Source organism: Schistocerca serialis, chromosome 4 (genome assembly GCF_023864345.2).
Source record: "Schistocerca serialis cubense isolate TAMUIC-IGC-003099 chromosome 4, iqSchSeri2.2, whole genome shotgun sequence".
Lineage (NCBI taxonomy): Eukaryota > Metazoa > Arthropoda > Insecta > Orthoptera > Acrididae > Schistocerca > Schistocerca serialis.
The window spans coordinates 410,401,895-410,421,553 of NC_064641.1; the positions used below are offsets into that span (position 1 = coordinate 410,401,895).

General features: G+C 41.6%; 1 protein-coding gene across 1 annotated transcript in view; it reads left to right on the forward strand.

Annotated features, from left to right (window-relative positions):
• Positions 1 to 19,659, forward strand: part of LOC126474500 (zinc carboxypeptidase-like) — a 146,893-nt gene that overhangs the window by 14,955 nt on the left and 112,279 nt on the right. The window contains exon 2 of the mRNA XM_050101970.1: positions 18,663 to 18,807. Coding sequence (XP_049957927.1) covers positions 18,663 to 18,807 — 145 coding nt within the window. The remainder of the gene's footprint in view (positions 1 to 18,662; positions 18,808 to 19,659) is intronic.

The following is a 19,659-nucleotide window of genomic DNA, read 5'->3' on the forward strand; positions in this document are numbered from 1 at the left end:
GGTGCAAACGTTACGAATTTAGAGATGATTTGAATTATCACTAGTGTGTACTGATACCCTCCATATGAGATCATTATTGGCCCAAATATGTCTGTGGCCCTGAAGACTCGGAGTTCTTTTGGTGCAATTGATGACATGGGAACCCAGTTATTGATAGTTGTTAATTTTGCGTTTTGAGATGATGCCTATTTATTCACTGCCTGCCGCGGTGGCCGTGCGGTTCTAGGCACTTCAGTCCGGAACCGCGGGACTGCTACGGTCGCAGGTTCGAATCCTGTCTCGGGCATCGATGTGTGCGATGTCCTTAGGTTAGTTAGGTTTAAGTATTTCTAAGTTCTAGGGGACTGATGACCTAAGATGTTAAGTCCCATAGTGCTCAGAGCCATTTGAACCTATTTATTCACTACCGTATTTGTCCTCCTGCCCATATTATTAAAATGCTCTGATTCTCTCAACTTGATGTCTCGCTTGTGAGGATGAAAATGAGGTCTCCAAGGTTGAGTGGCAAGCTGGATGGTGGCACGTACTGTGCGTGCACTGAGTTCTAACATTGGTTAATGTTACAGGTTAAAGCGTGATTGTTCTTATTGTCAATTAATTGTTATGTCTATTCCTCGGTTAAACTAAGAAAATATGTTTTATGTGTCCGCCCTCAGCCCTCGTTTATTGAGTTTCCATCTGGTTGTTAATGAGCTCACTGAGTAAGAATTATTTTTTAATGAGGTTGGTGGTGTTGGTTGTGGCCAGTGCTGATTCATATTGAGGAATCTTTACTGGACGTGTGTGACAGTTCATTTTGGCGCCATAGTACTAGCTTGCGTATTTTTTGAGGTGAAGGTTAACGGCCTCTCACTTTGTCACTGCCGCCTGCGTCAGTTTCCCCGTGCAAATGTCCTTGTTAAAGTTCGGGTAATACAAAGAAACTGTTAGTACTAATACCACTGTTTTCTGTTTAAATAATTTTTTTGGGGTGGATTGTTTTACTATAAACCATACCTGAGCTTATAAAAATTGTGTAGCCGTTTATTTTAAAATATTGATTTCATTAATTGCTATTTTTTGCCTGTTTTAAAAGTTTTGTTTGGTCAGTTATTTAAACAGTTATTCCGCCATTAACTGTTTCTGGTTTGCTTTAAAATTTAATGTGGAGGTTTATTTTTAAAAAAATGCATTCGCTTCAAAATTGTATGCGATTAGTTAAGAAGGTGTCTCTTTTTTAATGAGCCCCTGGTCATTGTAGTAATCACTTGGTTAAACTTTTTCATGGATTTGAGTAATTGCTTCAAAATTGTCAGTGTATTGGGCAGTAGACAGTCGTATCTAATTCTGAACTGATTCAAACAAATTTGTATTTTTTGTATATCTATAACGTCAAAGTTTGGATTCATTAATTATGAAATTTATGCCTTGTGTAAAGTTGCATTTTGCGTTTTTGTAAATGAAATAGGTTAGACTTAATCTAGATTTTATTGGCCCAGAACCTTTCCACTTCAGTCGTTACTGACGATGCGAAAATTTCTACCACTGAAAAGTGTGTGGTTCTATCACCACTGAGACAAGCATTGGTCTAGCCTCTTCAACTCTGACCCTAACAGTGCAAATGAGCAAGATGGCCACCACAGTGTCAGGCCCTCCACTCTCCCCTCTGCGGAAAAATCATGCATCTACGTCACGTAATGACCTCGTGCCATGAACAGCCTCATTTACAACTTCTTACATATAAATGTTATTAAAAATCTGAATCTGCCATCAGATGCCTGCTAAAAATCCAAATGGAACTGATACGTTACACTTCGACCTACGTACAGTAGTTTGCTGCCCTCAAAATTGAATTCAAGACCATCGTGCCATTAATTATTACAATACAAATAAATATGTAATGACAGTATGACAGAAGTTTCCTTACACTTTCCACTACCACTATCAGAACTGACGTAGCTCTAATAGTTTTTGATTTATAGGTAAAACTTCGTCATTTAATAAAAAAAAATTCAAAACAGAAAAATGCATACCGTAATTAATATTGTATGCGATGTGTCATCACGTCTGCTAACACACACTGCTTGCTAATTGTATTAAGGTCTTGAATAAAATTATTCTGTGATCCAAAATTAACATTCAGCTGAAAAGTGTCTCACATGTTAAGTACTTATGTTTCAATACTTGTGAATAGTTCAATTGACGTGCATAGAAGAGTGCCTTAATTTGATAGGTCAATGTGGTTGGTACCATAAATACTGTAAAAGCTGTTAATTATTTACTGAAATTAAGTCTGGCACTTATTCTCAGGGCTGCAGCCCTTTAACATAATAATTATAGAGCGCATCTGCTTATCATCAGAAACGTGTACATCTCTTCTGTAACGTGACGAATCGTGCTTCTCCATATCTATGAAAGTTTGCACTGCAGATCTACTAATGTGAACAATATAAGTCAGGTCTTTGTGTGATAATGGTTGAACTGACGTCATGTCCATCTGATTTCAGTTCTGACAGGAGCACGTGTGAGCAACACACTGCTGCTCTGCTCAGCTATGCTGGCACTGCTCTCTAGCACATCCACTGCGCACAGCCAAGGGTGTGTACACTCAACTATCACATCATGGGGCATGTGCACACCAAACGCAGTATGTGGCCAAAATCAATCGCCCATACTCAGATATAATACGTCATGTCGCCATGTCCCGTCTGAGTTTGAAAAGTACAACCAGGACATAGCACTGTGCTATTATTCAACACGAAACTTACAAAAATATAGGCACTTCCTAGGTCACACACGCAGCTTAAACACCCAGTATGGCTGAAAATATCGCATGACTCGATTTCAGCTAGTCACAACTGCAGACACCAGAGGAACGGTGCGGAAGAGGACGGTCATTCTTTCCCTACACACTGTGTAAGGTCGCGTTTTCTTGTAAGCACTACACAGCACAGTGGCTGAGCGGTCCCCATATCGATGTTGGAGTCAGAGCCTAGGTCTCTGCCGGGCGGGAGTACAAGAATAATACTTAAGTTCTGAAATTTAGTGGATCTGAAGGTACATCGTTATATGAAATAAACACGTAATGATTTCTGATGGTGCTCATTTAGCCCATCCCAAAGCAGTGTTAGCCTGCTGGTGCACTGCCACTTTTTCGTGCACTATGAGAAAAGTCTGCTTTTCACATTAAACATGTGCAGCTGTGCAGCCAATATGTTGTCTTCCTCAGTGCGAACAATAGTAAACTTTGTCTCTGTTGATCCATTGTCGATACATGACAGCCGCCTATAAAATATTTACCACGGAAAATCGCCATATAGCAGTATCTGTTGAGAAGTTATTTTATTTAGACCATCAGATTCGGCATGTCATTAATGTCATCTTTAGGCCCCTAAGCACTCCATGTATAAACAATCAGATATATTGGTACTTGCATAACTGGAGCCATCAATATCTTGATTCTTTGAATTCGTTTTTAAAGTGTTTACTTTGAAAACGTGACAACTCTAAGTTTTCAAAGCAAACACTCCAAAAACGAATTAACAGAGTCCAAATATTGAGGCTACAGTTATTCGAGTATCGATATATTTCAGTGTCTATACGTGGAGTGCATAGGGACCTGAAGATGGCATTAATGAGATGCCGAAACTGGTTGTCTAAATAAAATAACTGCTCGAAACATAGGGATATTTCTAGAGTTTCCTTGGGTTAAAAGTAAATTTTGTGGTGAAAGCTGCATTGATATCTACAGTTTTGTGAAATAGTTACAGAAGTGCTTATATTTATTTCCAAACAGATTTTGTTCTGGGAGGATGCCAACGTCGCCAACAAGTCGGCAGACGTGATGGTAACGCCGAGAATGCAGAGCAGCTTCGTAAAGGCACTCAAGGAGAAGAGCATCACATATTCTGTCTTCATAGAAGATGTTCAAAAGTAAGCCTCTCATCAATATTACTGCGCCATACAGTTGCGATATCCGGTTGAGTTTAGAGGTAAGAAAGATTCAGAGATAAGAAGGGTTTTTGAAACATACATCCGCGAAAATGAAAAAATTAATCTCCTTCTTTCTTAGTATATTACACTCAGGAAGGAGAAACGATCTGACACTGACGCGAATTTCATATAATATCTGTGGAGCTGCACGCCGCTTCACTATCCGGGCGTTCACCGGCATCTTCACCGATACACATACTTCTTGTCTGTTTGATGTGCTTATCTGCAATTTCAGAACAATGGAACAATATCACTAGTGTTTTGTTTCATAGTGCAAGTAAAGTCGAAAGTGCTTCTCCTAATGGTATAGCATGGAATGACGAAAATATTTGCGAAATGATTGAATTGTTTCACATCACTTTTTTATTTTTGTTCTATATCAATTGGAAACGTCTCGTCCGCACTACTCATTCAGCCCGTTTATTTAAAAAAAATTCATTCATCACTTCAGACTTAAACTTTTACTTCATGATTCGAGAGATTCATTCCTGTAGTCTTACGATGTTACGAATGTTGTAGTGTAGACATTACGTTTTGGGTACAAACCTGCAGTTGAAGTTATGTGTTGAGACGGATATACACACAGAGGACAAAAGCCGTGCGATACCTCCTAGTATCGTGCTGGACCCCCTTTCCCCCAGCGTAGTGCAGGAACTCGATCTGGCATGGAATCAAAAAGTCCTCGAAACTTCCCTGCGGAAATATTGAGCCATTCTGCCACTATAGCCGTCCATAATTGCCAAAGTACTGCCCATGGGGGATTTTGTGTACGAACTGACCTCTTGGTTATGCCTCACATATGTTCGATGAGATTCGTGTCGGGCGAGCGGGATGGTAAAATCATTCGTTCGAACCAGCTGCGAAGTATAGTAGCTCAGTGATTGGTACATTGTCATCCACAAAAATTCCATTGTTTTTCGGGAACATGAATGGCTGCAAACGGTCTCCAAGTAGCCGAACATAACCAGAGGACCCGGTATATTCCTCGCAAACACAGCTCCCGCCATTATGGAGTCACCACCGACTGGCACCGTGCCTTGTAGACTACTTGGATCCATGGCTTGTGGTGTCTACGGCCCACTTGAATTTACCATCAGCTCTTACCAACTGAAATCGGGACTCATCTGACGAGGTCACGGTTGTCCAGTCGTCTAGGGTCCAACCAATATGGTCAGTGAACTAGTGGCACAGGAGAGGCGCTGCAGGTGATGTGCTGTTAGCAAAGACACTCACATTGGTCGTATGCTGCCATAGACCATTAACGCCAGATATCGTCGCACTTTACTAATAGATACGTTCATCGTATGTCTCACGTTAATTTCTGTTGCTATTTCACGCACTTTTGCTTGTCTATTAGCATTAACAACCCTACACAGATGCCGCTGCTCTCGGACCTTAAGTGAAGGCCGTCGCCCATTGCGCTATCCACGCTAAGAGGAAATGCCTGAAGTCTAGCATTCTCGGCGTACTCTTGACACTGTGGATCTCGGAATACTGGAGCCCCTAACGATTTGCGAAATAGAATGACCCACGTGTCTTGTTCCAACTACCATTCCGCATCAAGCGCCAGATATGTATATGCATATCGCTAAGCTACATCTTTTGTAACCTCAGTGTATATTCTGTTAATATTAATTTCTAGATTTAAGCATTCTAACTGATACTACGAATAACAGAGAATTACTTGCCTAATATTGCAGTTGGTATTATCTTGTGGAAGACTTAAAAGGATGGAGCGATTCGACACCGTCCAACAGCATACAAGGATCTGGGCTAGGGTGGGCTGGAGATGGGTCTGGAGGAAAGGAAGCAGTTTGTTGTGAAATGTACCTCAAAACTATTGAATACTGTATTTATTACTCATCCAACACTGCTACCACTTTACGACAGTCGCCTACCACCCACAATACTCTTACATGGGAAACTATAGTTTACACGTTATGATTACTGTATTACACGGAAGCGCCAAAGAAAATGGTATATGCATGCATATTCATATACAGAGATATGTAAACAGACGAAATACGGCTCTACGGTCGCTAACGCCTATACAAGACAAAAAACGTCCGCGCAGTTGTTAGATCGGTTACTGCTGCTACAATGCCAGGTTATCAAGATTTAAGTGAGTTTAACGTGATTTGTACTTCCCGAACAAGTGATGGGACACAGAATCTCCGAGGTAGCGAAGAATTGCGGATTTTCACCTACGACCATTTCACGACTGTATCGTTAATATTAGGAATCCGATGAAACATCATATCCTCGACATATCTGCGGCCGGAAAAAGATCCTGCAAGTATGGGACCAACCCTTCCTCAAATTGCTGCAGTTTTCAGTGCTAGGCCATCAAGAAGTGTCAGCGCGGGAATCATTCAACAAAACATCATCGATATGGGCATTCGGAGCCGAAGGCCCACTCGTTTACTCTTGATGACTGAACGCCGCAAAGCTTTACGACGCGCCTAGGCCGCCCCCACGCCTGCTACCGGGATGGCCGGCCGGTGTGGCCGTGCGGTTCTAGGCGCTACAGTCTGGCACCGCGCGGCCTCTACGGTCGCAGGTTCGAATCCTGCCTCGGACATGGATGTGTGTGGTGTCCTTAGGTTAGTTAGGTTTAAGTAGTTCTAACTTCTAGGGGACGGATGAGCTCAGAAGTCCCATAGTGCTCAGAGCCATTTGAACCAATTTTCGCCTAGGCCCGTCAACACCGACATTGGACTGTTGACGACTGCAAACATGTTGCCTGGTCGGACGAGACTCGTTTCAAAATGCATCCAGCGGATGGATGAATACGCGTATGGAGACAACCTCATGAAACCATGGACCCTGCATGTCAGCAGGGGACTGTTCAGGCTGGTGGAGGCTCTGTAACGGTGTGGGACGTGTGCGGTTGGAGTGGTATGGGATCTCTGATACGTTTAGGTACGACTCTGACATGTGACACGTACATAAACATCCTGTCTGATCACCTTCATCCATTCATGTTCATTGTGCATTCAGACGGGCTTGAGCAATTCCAGCAGGTCCATGCGATACCCCACACGTCCAGAATTGCTCCAGGAACACTCTTTTGAGTTTAAACACTTCCGCTGCCCACCAGACTCCCCAGATATGAACATTATTGAACATATCTGGGATGCCTTGCAACGTGCTGTTCAGAAGAGATCTCCACCCCCTCGTACCTTTACGGATTTACGGACAGCCCTGCAGGATTCATGGTATCAATTCCCTCCAGTGCTACCTCAGACATTAGTCGAGTCCATGCCAAGTCCTGTTGCAGTACTTCTGCGTGCTCATGTGGGCCCTACGCGATATTTTGCAGTTGTACCAATTTATTCGGCTATTTAGTGTATTACACTTGTTTTGAAACGATTTACTTGGGGAATGTAGGTTACTTACAGAATACATTAAATTTTTCACTCACAAGAAGCGGGTCGGTACAACTTTCCAGTGTGTAAACAGTTTGTATTTCATTTATTAATCTTCAATTTCTTTTTCATTCATTAGACTTATAATTTAACTGCTAGCATTTACACAGATTGTTTGGCAATCTCGATGTGTTTATAGCAATGGAGTTAATAGCAGCACTGTTGGCTACTCGATGTCTTGGTATAAATTGTGTAAGAGTTAGTTTGATTATAAGAAATGACAAGAGATTCCATTGCAGCTGTATAATAGATTTGCCTTAAAAATTGAAGCTGAAGTCTTCACTTAATGTTATGGTTTGTCATCCTGCTTAGAAGTTGAAAAATTTTAAACTACTGGCAGTTGTTTCATAAATCATTCACAATGATCCATTGGAGCCAATCAATTTAATTTTTGCAACACAAGCCTCAAAATCTCATCACTCTAAAATCAAAGTGCATTAATGCTTTCTATGTTTGTGTTATTTCCTAATATAAATAGCAATTTCGGGCTCAGCTTCACTTCTCGGAATTGTTAGTGGTCCCTAAATATCTATAAATTCTAACATAAAGTTCTTGCTCAACGTGGGTAGTGCGAGACGAAACAAAATTACACAACGACACTCATTAACTAGACAAACGATTCGCCATATTGCCACACAGCGCATTCGTTCCATTAGATTGTCTGGTATTTCCATGCGGTTACCGAACAGCGCCGATCGCTGCGATTTGCTCGCTATCTACAAAACGATCCCATGTCCATGCGAGGGATCGTTGCCATCCGTGACTCATGTGTAACTGCCTTCCTACCATGTGACAGGAGCGAAGAGCAATCTCAGTTTGGTCGACCCCCAAGAAGTGCAACATAACAGGACAATCGGTATCGCGAAAGATTGTCAGCAAGGTTTTTCCCAGTCGACAGCTGTATCATAAATTCATTCACGGTTGGAGATAATAGATTTTTCCTCTCCTTAGATTGTCTCTAGGTCTCCGTTGCACTATGATGCAATCAGTGCTCGTCTCCTGCCAAAGTTCGATCGTGAGAAACATCTCCTTCACGCTCGCGACGGTTCAAGCGTTGCAGAGATGTCGTTGATAAGCACCGCTTTGGTTGACTCGTCAAATCTGTCAGTAATTTATTTGAACGAAAGTGGCAAAATAGTTCACAATTTAGTTGTTGTTAGATTTAGCAATCATATTTCTCTTACATTATTGTATGGTGAGCTCGACTAACGTTTCTTCATTTTTTACAGGCTTATTGACAAGCAACTTTCGGACAACGTATCGATGTGACCCTTTAGTTGGGACGTCTACCACACCCTCCACGATGGAGTTGATGCTGTCAGTAGGTTAGTGGAAAAGTAAAGGACAACGACAGGTTTTTTAAAGATATTTTTAAGAATAGTTTATGACTTTGCAACTACTGAATAAATTTGCAGTATGTTAGCATGTTACTGTAAAGTTATATGCTACTTTAACATGCTGTTAAGTGTGGGAAGGTTGTTAAATCACTTCTTTATTTTGATTTAAAATTTTGTTGTTCTCTGCTTAACTGTCAGAATGAGTTAGTCCTCAGATGGAAAGACGAAGAGACATACAATCGGCAGCAGAACCTTAAATAGTGCAGGTGATGCATTGGTATTGTTACATCTTCAGTAACGGGTATGTAATTCAAATGTGGTATATTAAGCGTTAACTGCGGCAGAAGAAAAGCGAAAAGTTAAGCAAATAATCTATTGTAAAGCCGAATACATAAATCAAGTACAAATATAAAGAAAGAGCTAATTGCTAGATAATACACTCACAGAAAGAAATCGTAACACCGAGAAGAAGTTGTGCGGCATAAATGAAAGCTGGTAGGCGCGTTTCTACATTTGGCAGGTGGGGCCAGTTCAAATTTCGCGCCAGTCGGATAAATGTGACGCTAATAGCGCCACTATAACGATGTAATGCTTCAAATACGCGCTGTGTGGCTCATGAGGGTAGTTACGTTTGCGATTGGATGTGATGAGTTGATGTTAGTCAAGAGTGCCTTTAAGGCCACAAAGACGCATCATACACACCTCACTGAGTTTGAACGAGGTCAGGTAATAATGTTACGAGAAGCCGGATGTTCCTTCTGCGATACTGCAGAAAGACTTGGCAGGAATGTTACCTCTGTACACGATTCCTGGCAGAAGAGTCACGAGAATGTCTAGTCGCAAGAAGACAGGGCCGCGGGCCACCGCGTGGCGGTACCGACAGGGAAGACCATCGCGTTCGGTGTTTGGTTGTGCTGCATCTGCAGCAGCAATTTGAGCAGCAGTTGGCATCACAATGACACTACGAACTACTACAAATCGAGTCAGACGCCCTGTAGCATGCGTTCCACTTACCCTCAAACCACCGCCATTTGCGGTTTCAGTGGGGGCAAGTGAGAGCTTGGAGGGCAGGGTGGAGGCCTGTTGTTTTTTTTCTGATGGAAACTGGTTCGGCCTTGGTGCCATTGATGGCCGTGGACCCGCAACTAACTTGTCTGCGTGCCAGACACACTGAACCCGCACCTGGGGTTATGGTCTGGGCTGAGATTTCTTATGACAGCGCGAGAGGGCTCGTGGTTATCCCATACACCATGACTGGAAAATTGTACGTCAATCTGGTGATTCGATCTATTGTGCAGCCATTCATGAACAGCATTCCAGGGGGTGTTTTCCAACACGATAACGCTCGCCCATATACCGCTACTGTTACCCAACATGCTCTACAGAGTATCGACACGTCCTTTGGCCTGTTCGCTCACCAGTCTGTCTCCAATGTTGCACATGTGGGACATCATAGGATGACAACTCCAGCGTCATTTGCGAACAACATTAACTGTCCTTCTATTGACAGACCAAGTGCAATGGGCATGGAATTCCATCCCATAAACTGACATCCGGTACCTATACAACATGCACGTTTGCATGTTTTCATTCGACATTGTGGTGGTTACACATGTCACATTTACGATGTCTTATATGCAGTTACATTAACCTGTGTTTTTGCAATATTAATTACTTGAACATATTACCTAGACAAATGTATTCTCGAAAATTTTGTACTCTATAGTAATTATTTTTTGATCTTGCGACATTTGTCCGTCTGTGTATTAGCAGTTAACTGCAGCAGAAGAAAAGGGAAAAGTTATGTAAATAATCCATTGCTCACTGGTGCAAGTATATTTGTAAAGCCGAACACATGAATAAAGTGCCAAAATAATTACTAGATAATAGAGTAAGAAGAACCACACACTTAGTAAGAGTTTTTAATTGTCATGTAGACGGTTAATATGTGGAATGACCTACTTCAAATAGCTAAAGTTTAATAACGACTGGATACTGGATCTTGGCATACTGTACAGCATATCATTAGCAGAGTATTTCCAAAACTTTCTCAGTACAAAGAGCCAACGATTCGCTGTGTGCATATTTAAAGAGAAGAAAGGAAAATAATCTTTCTTCTTCTTTTTCTTGGACCTATCTCCTACATCAAGGGACTGGCACGTTACTCTGGATTTGGCAGTATTAATGTTAGAGGGCGGCCGCACGCGCTTCCGGTCGTCACCCTACTCTGCATGGGACAGAGCGTGTGTAGCCAATCTGTCTGCGTCTAGTTGTGTATCACATATGGAGGAATGAGAGCGTTTTCGAAATCTTCGCAAATCATTTACCTAAGGTGAGACGTCGGTATCAGCTCGGTATTCATATAGTCGGATGTGAGAAACCACCTAAAAACCACATCCCCGCTGGCCGACACGCCAGCCCTCATCGTAAATCAGCCAGGCAGATTCGTTCTGGGGAGGGCGCGTTCCCGCGAACCACTAAACGGCGAGTTCACGCGCCGCTGTAGGGGCGGGTAAAGGAAAATAATCTATAACAAGGTTTACTGATTATTAAAAAAAAAAGAGATATAGCTGCGACACTTGAAGTGGGAGGTAAGAGGCGTGAAGAGTGATACGTATTCGCATCAAAGTAACATAATGCAGTCACCTGAGAAATTGCGAGGTGCCGGGGCTAGCAGTGTATTTAACAGTAAATTCTTCTAGAATCTTCATATGCAAATGATGCTCTAAGCCCCCACTTTTCTAACTCCGACTTTTGCTGTTGCACATGGATTAAGAAGAAACGTGAACTGACTGTAATCGACCCTGCAAGTGGAATAGAAAAGAGTTTGGCACCTGCAATAATTTAATTTGATTAAATAAAGTTTCATTAACGTAGTGAGAAATGAAAGGGTTGCTCTACCGATTAACAGAATGAAAGTTCTGTCCAAAATAACAATTTGATTTATTATGACTAAACTCAAAATAATAAACCAAACACATGAAACATTTACAATACATCAAATTGGATCAAATTGGATACTCAAATAAATGCTGTGTAGGTGAAGCTGTCCATAAAATAGATTGTGACATTTATGACATAGTGGTATGTGGAGGCAATGCCTTGCAACTCAAATCTTAAGAGAAACACCCAGCCAACCCAACATTGATTGGTGCTACAGTAGGGAGAACTCAGACAATGAACACCCAAGACAGAACAAAGTTAGAAAAGACGAACAGGCGCGCTCTGCTGAGCTCTGATTATCACCTAGAAAAATCACTAATCTGCCGGTGCTGCGGACATATATTACCAAGCTGTCTTCTTAACTGCAAGAACACGATCTGGCGTACTGGAGGCGATGGCTGGTTGCTTCGACGTCCCATCGTGGTGATGATAATGTCGCGAGTATAGCCCGAAACAAATTATCCCGGTCTGATTGTTCCAGACTAAAGACTTCCTAGCAATACAAATGCGCCTCTGATGGAGACGAAGAAGGCCCACCACACAATCACTGACGGTACAGTGATTGATTTTAATAAGCGAAGTCACACAGTAACTCTGATACAGTCAACTTCAGCCAAAACTGCTCAAGACAGACAACATAGGCCGCTTGTACGCAGAACGCTCAATTGCCAACTCAATTGCCAACTCGTAAAGTTACATTGAAGTCGAAACTTCAGCAACTTCGTCAAACAGTTACAATTAAATGAAAGTATACTAGACAGCCAACGGAAGGCAAGCTGTACAGAGCAGCGAGACCTCAGTCTTGTAACTTACTCCGACCGAAAGGCGAGAGCCAACTCTCTCAAGAGCACCCGTACAAACTGAACACAGAACATTCCCGCCCCCACGACAGTGGCCGTGTTTAAACGTTCCAATCAGCAACTCGAAAACCGGCGGAAAATTCCACTCTATTGCCGAAGCACTACCATTCAACAAATGGAGATTCTTGGCGCCAATTTCTGCGCCGATTTTGCTACGTCACGGAGCTAAGCCCTGAGCAAGCCAATCAAAGTTACGATTTTGCAGAAAACGCGGGAATTTGCCCACCAAGACTGCCTAGGAACACAAGTCATTCCCACGCCTCGCTGATAGGCCGCCAGAAAGTGTTTTCACTTAGTTTCTGCGAAGTAACGGAATCTCTAGCCCAGCCGCCCCTTCTGGCCCCTCTTTGCGTGTCGCTCTCACTCTTATGACAATGTCAGCGTCTGGAAAGCATTCACTCAACTCCCTCACACCCGTCGGCTTAACCTTTTCAACTCAGCAGAACTCGCCTGTCACCGAACCACCCGGGTGATTAGGACACTGCGTGGGAAGTTCGCGTGTGAAGGAATAGCAACTTTTCACCGCATGCAATTAGAGAGAAAAATCGAATTACTGAGAGTAAGATAGAAATATGAGAGGGGGCTCATGCCACCTCTCAAAATGGTCCCTTTTTTGTCACCATTAGTTTGTAGTATCATGCCGTTATTAAATATCTTGTATCCGTTGCCACTGTCTTGACGTTTTCGTACCTCATCCTAGGTTGACCAACATTTGATCATGATTTTAAAGCAGATGACTAACATCTTAAAACGAAAAAAGGGAATTTTACCGGAGACTATAAAGTAATAGATCTCAGCTGCACAACTACACCGCATTTTCTTGGAATAGGTGATACAAACAAGCGTCAAAATATTTTCTAGTAGCTGTAGATGTAGGAAGTATGCAGCAGACCTCAGCAGTTACGGTGGCTAGGACAGTTGCAAAGTCGAAGAGGAAGAAGAAGGTTCTGCTGTTAGGTAGTTCTCATGGCAGAGGTGTAGGCCAGCATTTGCAGGAAATGTTGGGGTGTGAGTATCAGGTCACCAGCATTGTGAAGCCTAATGCAGGATTGGCTCAGGTGAATGGTAACATAGGGGGGTTATGTAGGGATTTTACTAAAGTGGATCAGGTAGTGATTGTGGGTAGGGCTGGTAATAGTATTGATATGGATGGGGAGTATGACATAGATGGTGGCCTGCAAAAGATAGCCACTCAGACTGGCAACATGAATGTGCATTTCGTGGAACTGTTTCAGCGTCACGATCGGCCTCATCTTTATACAGCCGTCAGGCATAATAACATGAGACTTGGGGGTCCGCTGATGACAGAAAGCATTGGTCACATTGTAGTGGTGTTGGTGGAGTCTGTCAGCAGGACGGGTTTCACTAGACATGGCATGCACCTCAACAGGTATGGGAAGGGGAGGTTGGCAAAGCTTATTGATGACAGCATAGGTGGGGGTGGTGGGATCACTCATGGGAAAATTCCTGCAGTAGTGGGTGTAGAGCTGCACCTTTTTTAGATTGAAGTCAGCTGATAGGTATTCCTGCTTAAGGCAAGTCTCTCTAACAAAAGAACCACCTTTGACAAAGCTTAGGTATCTGAGTAATGAGGGAATTAGTATATTTCATCAAAATATACAAGGTATTAGAGATAAAGTTAGTGAACTGCTTATAGATGTTGACTCTGAAATTATTGGTATATCTGAGCACTTCTTAAATAAGGAGATAATTCAGAGACGTCCTTTACCAGGATACAGGTTGGCTGGCAGCTTTTCTAGGAGCTTTTTGCGGTGTGGTGGAGTAGCCATGTATGTGAAAAACGGCATCTAATTTGAGTCAATTGATGTTTCAAAGTACTGCACAGGAAAGGTGTTTGAAATTTTGTGCAGGTGTGGTTAAATTTAATGGAGCTAAACTTCTAACTGTTGTTATTTATAGATCCCCAGACTCCGATTTCACAACATTTTTGCTAAAGCTAGAGGAGCTTCTTTGTTCATTTTATAGGAAATACAAAAAGTTAGTTACATGTGGTGACTTCAGTATTAATTGTATAAGTGATTGTGCAAGGAAAAGGATGCTGGTAGACCTCCTTAATTCATATAATCTTATGCAAACCGTATTTTTTCCAACGAGAGTTCAAGGGAACAGTAGAACAACCATAGATAACATTTTTGTACATTCCTCACTACTAGAAGGGCATTCTGTTAGCAAAGAGGTGAATGGCCTTTCAGATCCTGATGCACAAATTTTAACTCTAAAATATTTTTGTGCTGCAACACATGTTAAATATAGTTATCAACTGTTTAGGAAAGCTGATCCAGTTGCTATAGAGACCTTTGTAAACCTTATCAAGAAACAAGAGTGGCAAGATGTTTATAGCGCTGATACAGTAGTCGATAAATATAATGCTTTTCTCAAGACTTTTCTCGTGCTCTTTGAAAGTTGCTTTCCGTTAGAACGTTCAAAACAGGGTACTAGCACAAACAGGCAGCCTGGGTGGCTGACTGGAGGAATACGAATATCTTGTAGAACAAAGTGGCAATTATATCAAAACGTTAGAAACAGTCAAAATCTAAATGCAGCACCCCATTACAAACAGTATTGTAAGGTGCTTAAAAATGTTATTATGAAGGCAAAAAGTATGTGGTATGCAGATAGAATAGCTAAGTCTCAGGATAAAATTAAAACCATATGGTCAGTCATAAAGGAAGTGACTGGTCTGCAGAGACAGGTCAAGGACATGGAATCAGTACGTAGTGGGAATGTCTGTGTTACTGATAAGTCGCATATATGTACAGTATTTAATAATCACTTTCTGAATATAGCAGGTGAACTAAATAGAAACCTAGTCCCAACAGGGAATCGTATAGCGCTCCTAGAAAAAAGTGTTCCGAGACTGTTACCTGAAATGCTTCTCCATGATACTGACAAGAGGGAGATTGAGTTAATAATTAAATCACTAAAGACCAAGAACTCTCATGGATATGACGGGGTATCTAGCAGAATACTGAAGTGTTGTTCTATGTATGTTAGCCCAGTACTTAGCCATATCTGTAACTTTTCCTTTAGGAGTGGTCGGTTTCCTGACCGATTAAAGTACTCGGTAGTGAAGCCACTATATAAAAATGGACACAGGGATAATGTTGACAATTTTAGACCTATTTCTATGCCATCAGTGTTTCCTAAAGTTATCGAGAAGGTTGTATATACAAGGTTACTGGAGCATTTAAATTCACATAATGTGCACTCAAATGTACAGTATGGTTTTAGAAATGGTTTAACAACTGAAAATGCTATATTCTTTTTGTGAGGTTTTGGACGGATTAAATAAAAGGTTGCGAATGCTAGGTGTTTTCTTTGATTTAACGAAGGCTTTTGACTGTGTTGACCACAAAATATTACTGCAGAAGTTGGACCATTATGGAGTCATGGGAGTAGTTTACAATTGGTTCCCCTCTTACTTTAAGAACAGAAAGCAGAAGGTAATTCTCCGCAATATTGAGAATGGTAGTGATGTTCAGTCCCAATGGGGCACTGTTAAGTGGGGCGTTCCCCAAGGATCGGAACTGGGGTCACTGCTGTTTCTTATTTATATAAATGATATGCCTTCTAGTATTACAGGTGATTCAAAAATATTTCTGTTTGCTGATGACACCAGCTTGGTAGTGAAGGATCTTGTGTGTAATATTGAAACAGTGTCAAATAATGTAGTTCATGAAATAAGCTCGTGGCTTGTGGAAAATAATTTGATGCTAAATCACAGTGAGACTCAGTTTTTACAGTTTCTAACTCACAATTTAACAAGAATCGGTTATTTGATCAGACAGAATGGGCATATTATAAGCGAGACGGAACAGTTCAAGTTGCTAGGCGTTCGCATAGATATTAAGCTGTTGTGGAAAGCCCATGCCCAGGATCTTGTTCAGAAACTAAATGCTGCTTTATTTACCATTAGAACAGTATCTGAAATAAGTGACAGTTCAACACGAACAGTAGTCTACTTCGCATATTTTCATACGCTTGTCGTATGGTATTATTTTTTGGGGTAATTCTTCTGATTCAAAAATGGTATTTTTGGTTCAAAAACGGGCTGTTCGAGCTATATGTGGTGTAAGTTCGAGAACCTCTTGTCGACCCCTATTCAATAGTCTGGGAATTCTGACATTGCCCTCACAGTATGTATTTTCTTTAATGTCGTTTGTTGTTAGCAATATTAGCCTATTCCCAAGAGTTAGCAGCTTTCACTCAGTTAATACTAGGCAGAAATCAAATCTGCATGTGGAATGCACTTCCTTGACTCTTGTGCAGAAAGGAGTGCAGTATTCGGCTGCATCCATTTACAATAAGCTACCACAAGAACGCAAAAATCTTAGCAGTAGCCCAAACTCTTTTAAGTCTAAACTGAAGAGTTTCCTCATGGCTCACTCCTTCTATTCTGTCGAGGAGCTCCTGGAAGAGCTAAAAAATTAAGCAAATTCCAGTGTTACACTGTTGATTTCCTTTATTTAAACTTACGACTTGTCGCCTGAATATGTTTCTTATATTTCATTTTATCGGTTTCTACTATCGTGTTATAATTTCATGTATTGACTCGTTCCATGACCATGAAGACTTCTCCTTAATTTAGTCCAACAGAACAATAAATAAATAAATACATTTCCATATCCCAGTCTAATGCATCAAATGCATGTTTTTTGTATTATGCAATATGTGATTCGACCATATGGTATCACCAAGTGCCTGTTGACTTCTTGAAGCAGTTTAAACACAGAATTATGCTTCCTGTAAATTACATTTGCATTATTTGCGCAGAATGCTGTAAGGTTCTTTACATCTAAATTACGATAATTCAGTGAAGACTTGATCAGACTAAACACCAATACCTATTCCATCAGCCTGTTCAGTGAAGTCCACAAGCCTGTTTCTTATTATCTTTCCACAATAAAAGTACTTTACAACTAGAGGGAATATCTTTCTGTTTTTGTGGTTGGTCGCATCCGTTGCGATAGAGAAAAGTTGCTTGATTTAGCTGTATCTTTCAAGACATCATTGAAGTTCTGAACATTTTTTCGACCACATGTCCTCATCTTGACCAGTTCAGAATAGTGGAAGACATCCTTCGATAATTTATTTCCACAGTCCATACTTCTGTAGCTGACATTTTGTTTGACAGCTGTTGCTAGTTCACTTGTTACGTTTTTAATATCCTTACTGCCATTACCAAAATATCTTCACCTCCTTTTCGTTTCGAGCATGATCTTCTAAACGAGAATGTTGACTGCAGTCGATATTATGTCAATGAGCGATCCTGAAGTCACGCTTACATAGCACACTGTCAGCCTGTGTGAGTCAGTTGAAACGTTAATAATGTGACGAGTGTTTTTACACATGAGTGTCTCTATAACTCACTTTCGCGAGTCCTTGTTACTTTCGTGTTTTATTCATACCGTAGCTGCTGAGCGGTACGAGGCAAGTGCACCCGTTGGTTGCCAGTACTGACTGACAAACAAGGAAACGTTCACCAGTTTCAAGACAACTCTAGACGTATAGATTATGTCATTCTTCCTCCTCTCCTCGAATTGCCATAAGCCAATTCATCTTCTTTCCGTAGAAGCACAACCATAAAATAGACTAAATGTCGACATTATTATCGATTGTCAAATGAAAATATTTCGAGATTTGTCTGATAGGGATTTTGAACTATCCGTAGTACTTCGCGGGGATAATGTGGATAACAGTGATGACTGACGAAACATACGGAAGAAAGAGTCGGTCAGTGAGAGAGTCAGGAGGATTAAAGGAAAATTGCTGCAGTCCGGGAGATGCCGGGAGATACGTGAGAGATGGTTACCCTACTCATACCCTAAACTGCTTCGTCACTCGTCGTACACATTTCCACCTCTGGCACTCAAAATCAATCCTAGGCACGTGCTCTACAGTCAGTTGTTTTCTTTTGTCAACGGTTTGTCGTATACTTTAGATCGTTTTTTGTATCAAACTCTATTTCATTGTGCCGTTTAATTTCTCACATTCGCAGATACTTTCTTTCTCCTGTTCTAGTTTCAAGACACACAATTTATTTTCCTAGCATTGTACGTAACACACTTGCCCGCTACTAAGGCGTTTGCTCCTTTCTTCAGGTACACGCGTGGCTTAATTCTCTTCCTGCGTCCTACCCCGGCATCGTCACGACGGTTCGGGCTGGCTTCAGCTTCGAGCGTCTCGAAATCCTCGGTGTTAAGATTTCGTACGGCACCGGCCGCCCCATAGCTGTCATCGAGGGAAGTAAGTAAACATAGGTGCCACCACAGATTTCGCATTATTTTTGTGAGCCTATCAGAGTGTGAATGCTCACTCACAGTAGCTAGTTTAACAGAATCACTCATCTTGAGAAGCTGTAACGCTACTAATCGTTTTTCTGTTACTATGGTTTGCTGTATACTCTATTCTCCAAGGGAACTAACACCGCTGACGTCAGTCACGCGTGATGTTTTATGCCACTCTCGCCGGTAATCTGCATACACTGAGTTATCAGAAGTCATGTGATAGCGATATTCACATACACATATGGCGATAGTATCGAGCACACAAGGTATAAAAGGGCAGTGCATTGCCACGGCTGACATTTATACTCAGGTGATCCACGTGAGAAAGTTTCCCACATTATGGGCGCACGACGGGAATTAACAAACTTTCAACGCGAAATTGTAGTTGGAGCTAGACGCATGGGACATTAAATTTCGGAAATCGTTAGGGGATTCAATATTCTGATAAATGAAAAGCACCAGTTTGCTTTTGTTCTACAATATTACTTTTATTGTTAACCGGTTTTCGGCTTACAAGGCTATCTTCAGACATTTTCTGAGTATCATCACCAAAGAAGTTAAATGTTAGCAGACAACATTGGAAGAGAAGTAACACATCTAGACTGAAGTAGAAACATGATGGAATTTTTATGGGTGGCAATGAGCGATTAGTCTAAAGAACATTCTGGACAATTCGAGCGAATGATTTGTCCACCTATCGAACATTTGTGGTGGGATATAATCGAGAGATCAGTCCGTCCCCAAAACCTTGCATTGCCAGTACTTCGCACTTATGGACGGCTACAGAGGCAGCATGGCTCACTATTTCTGC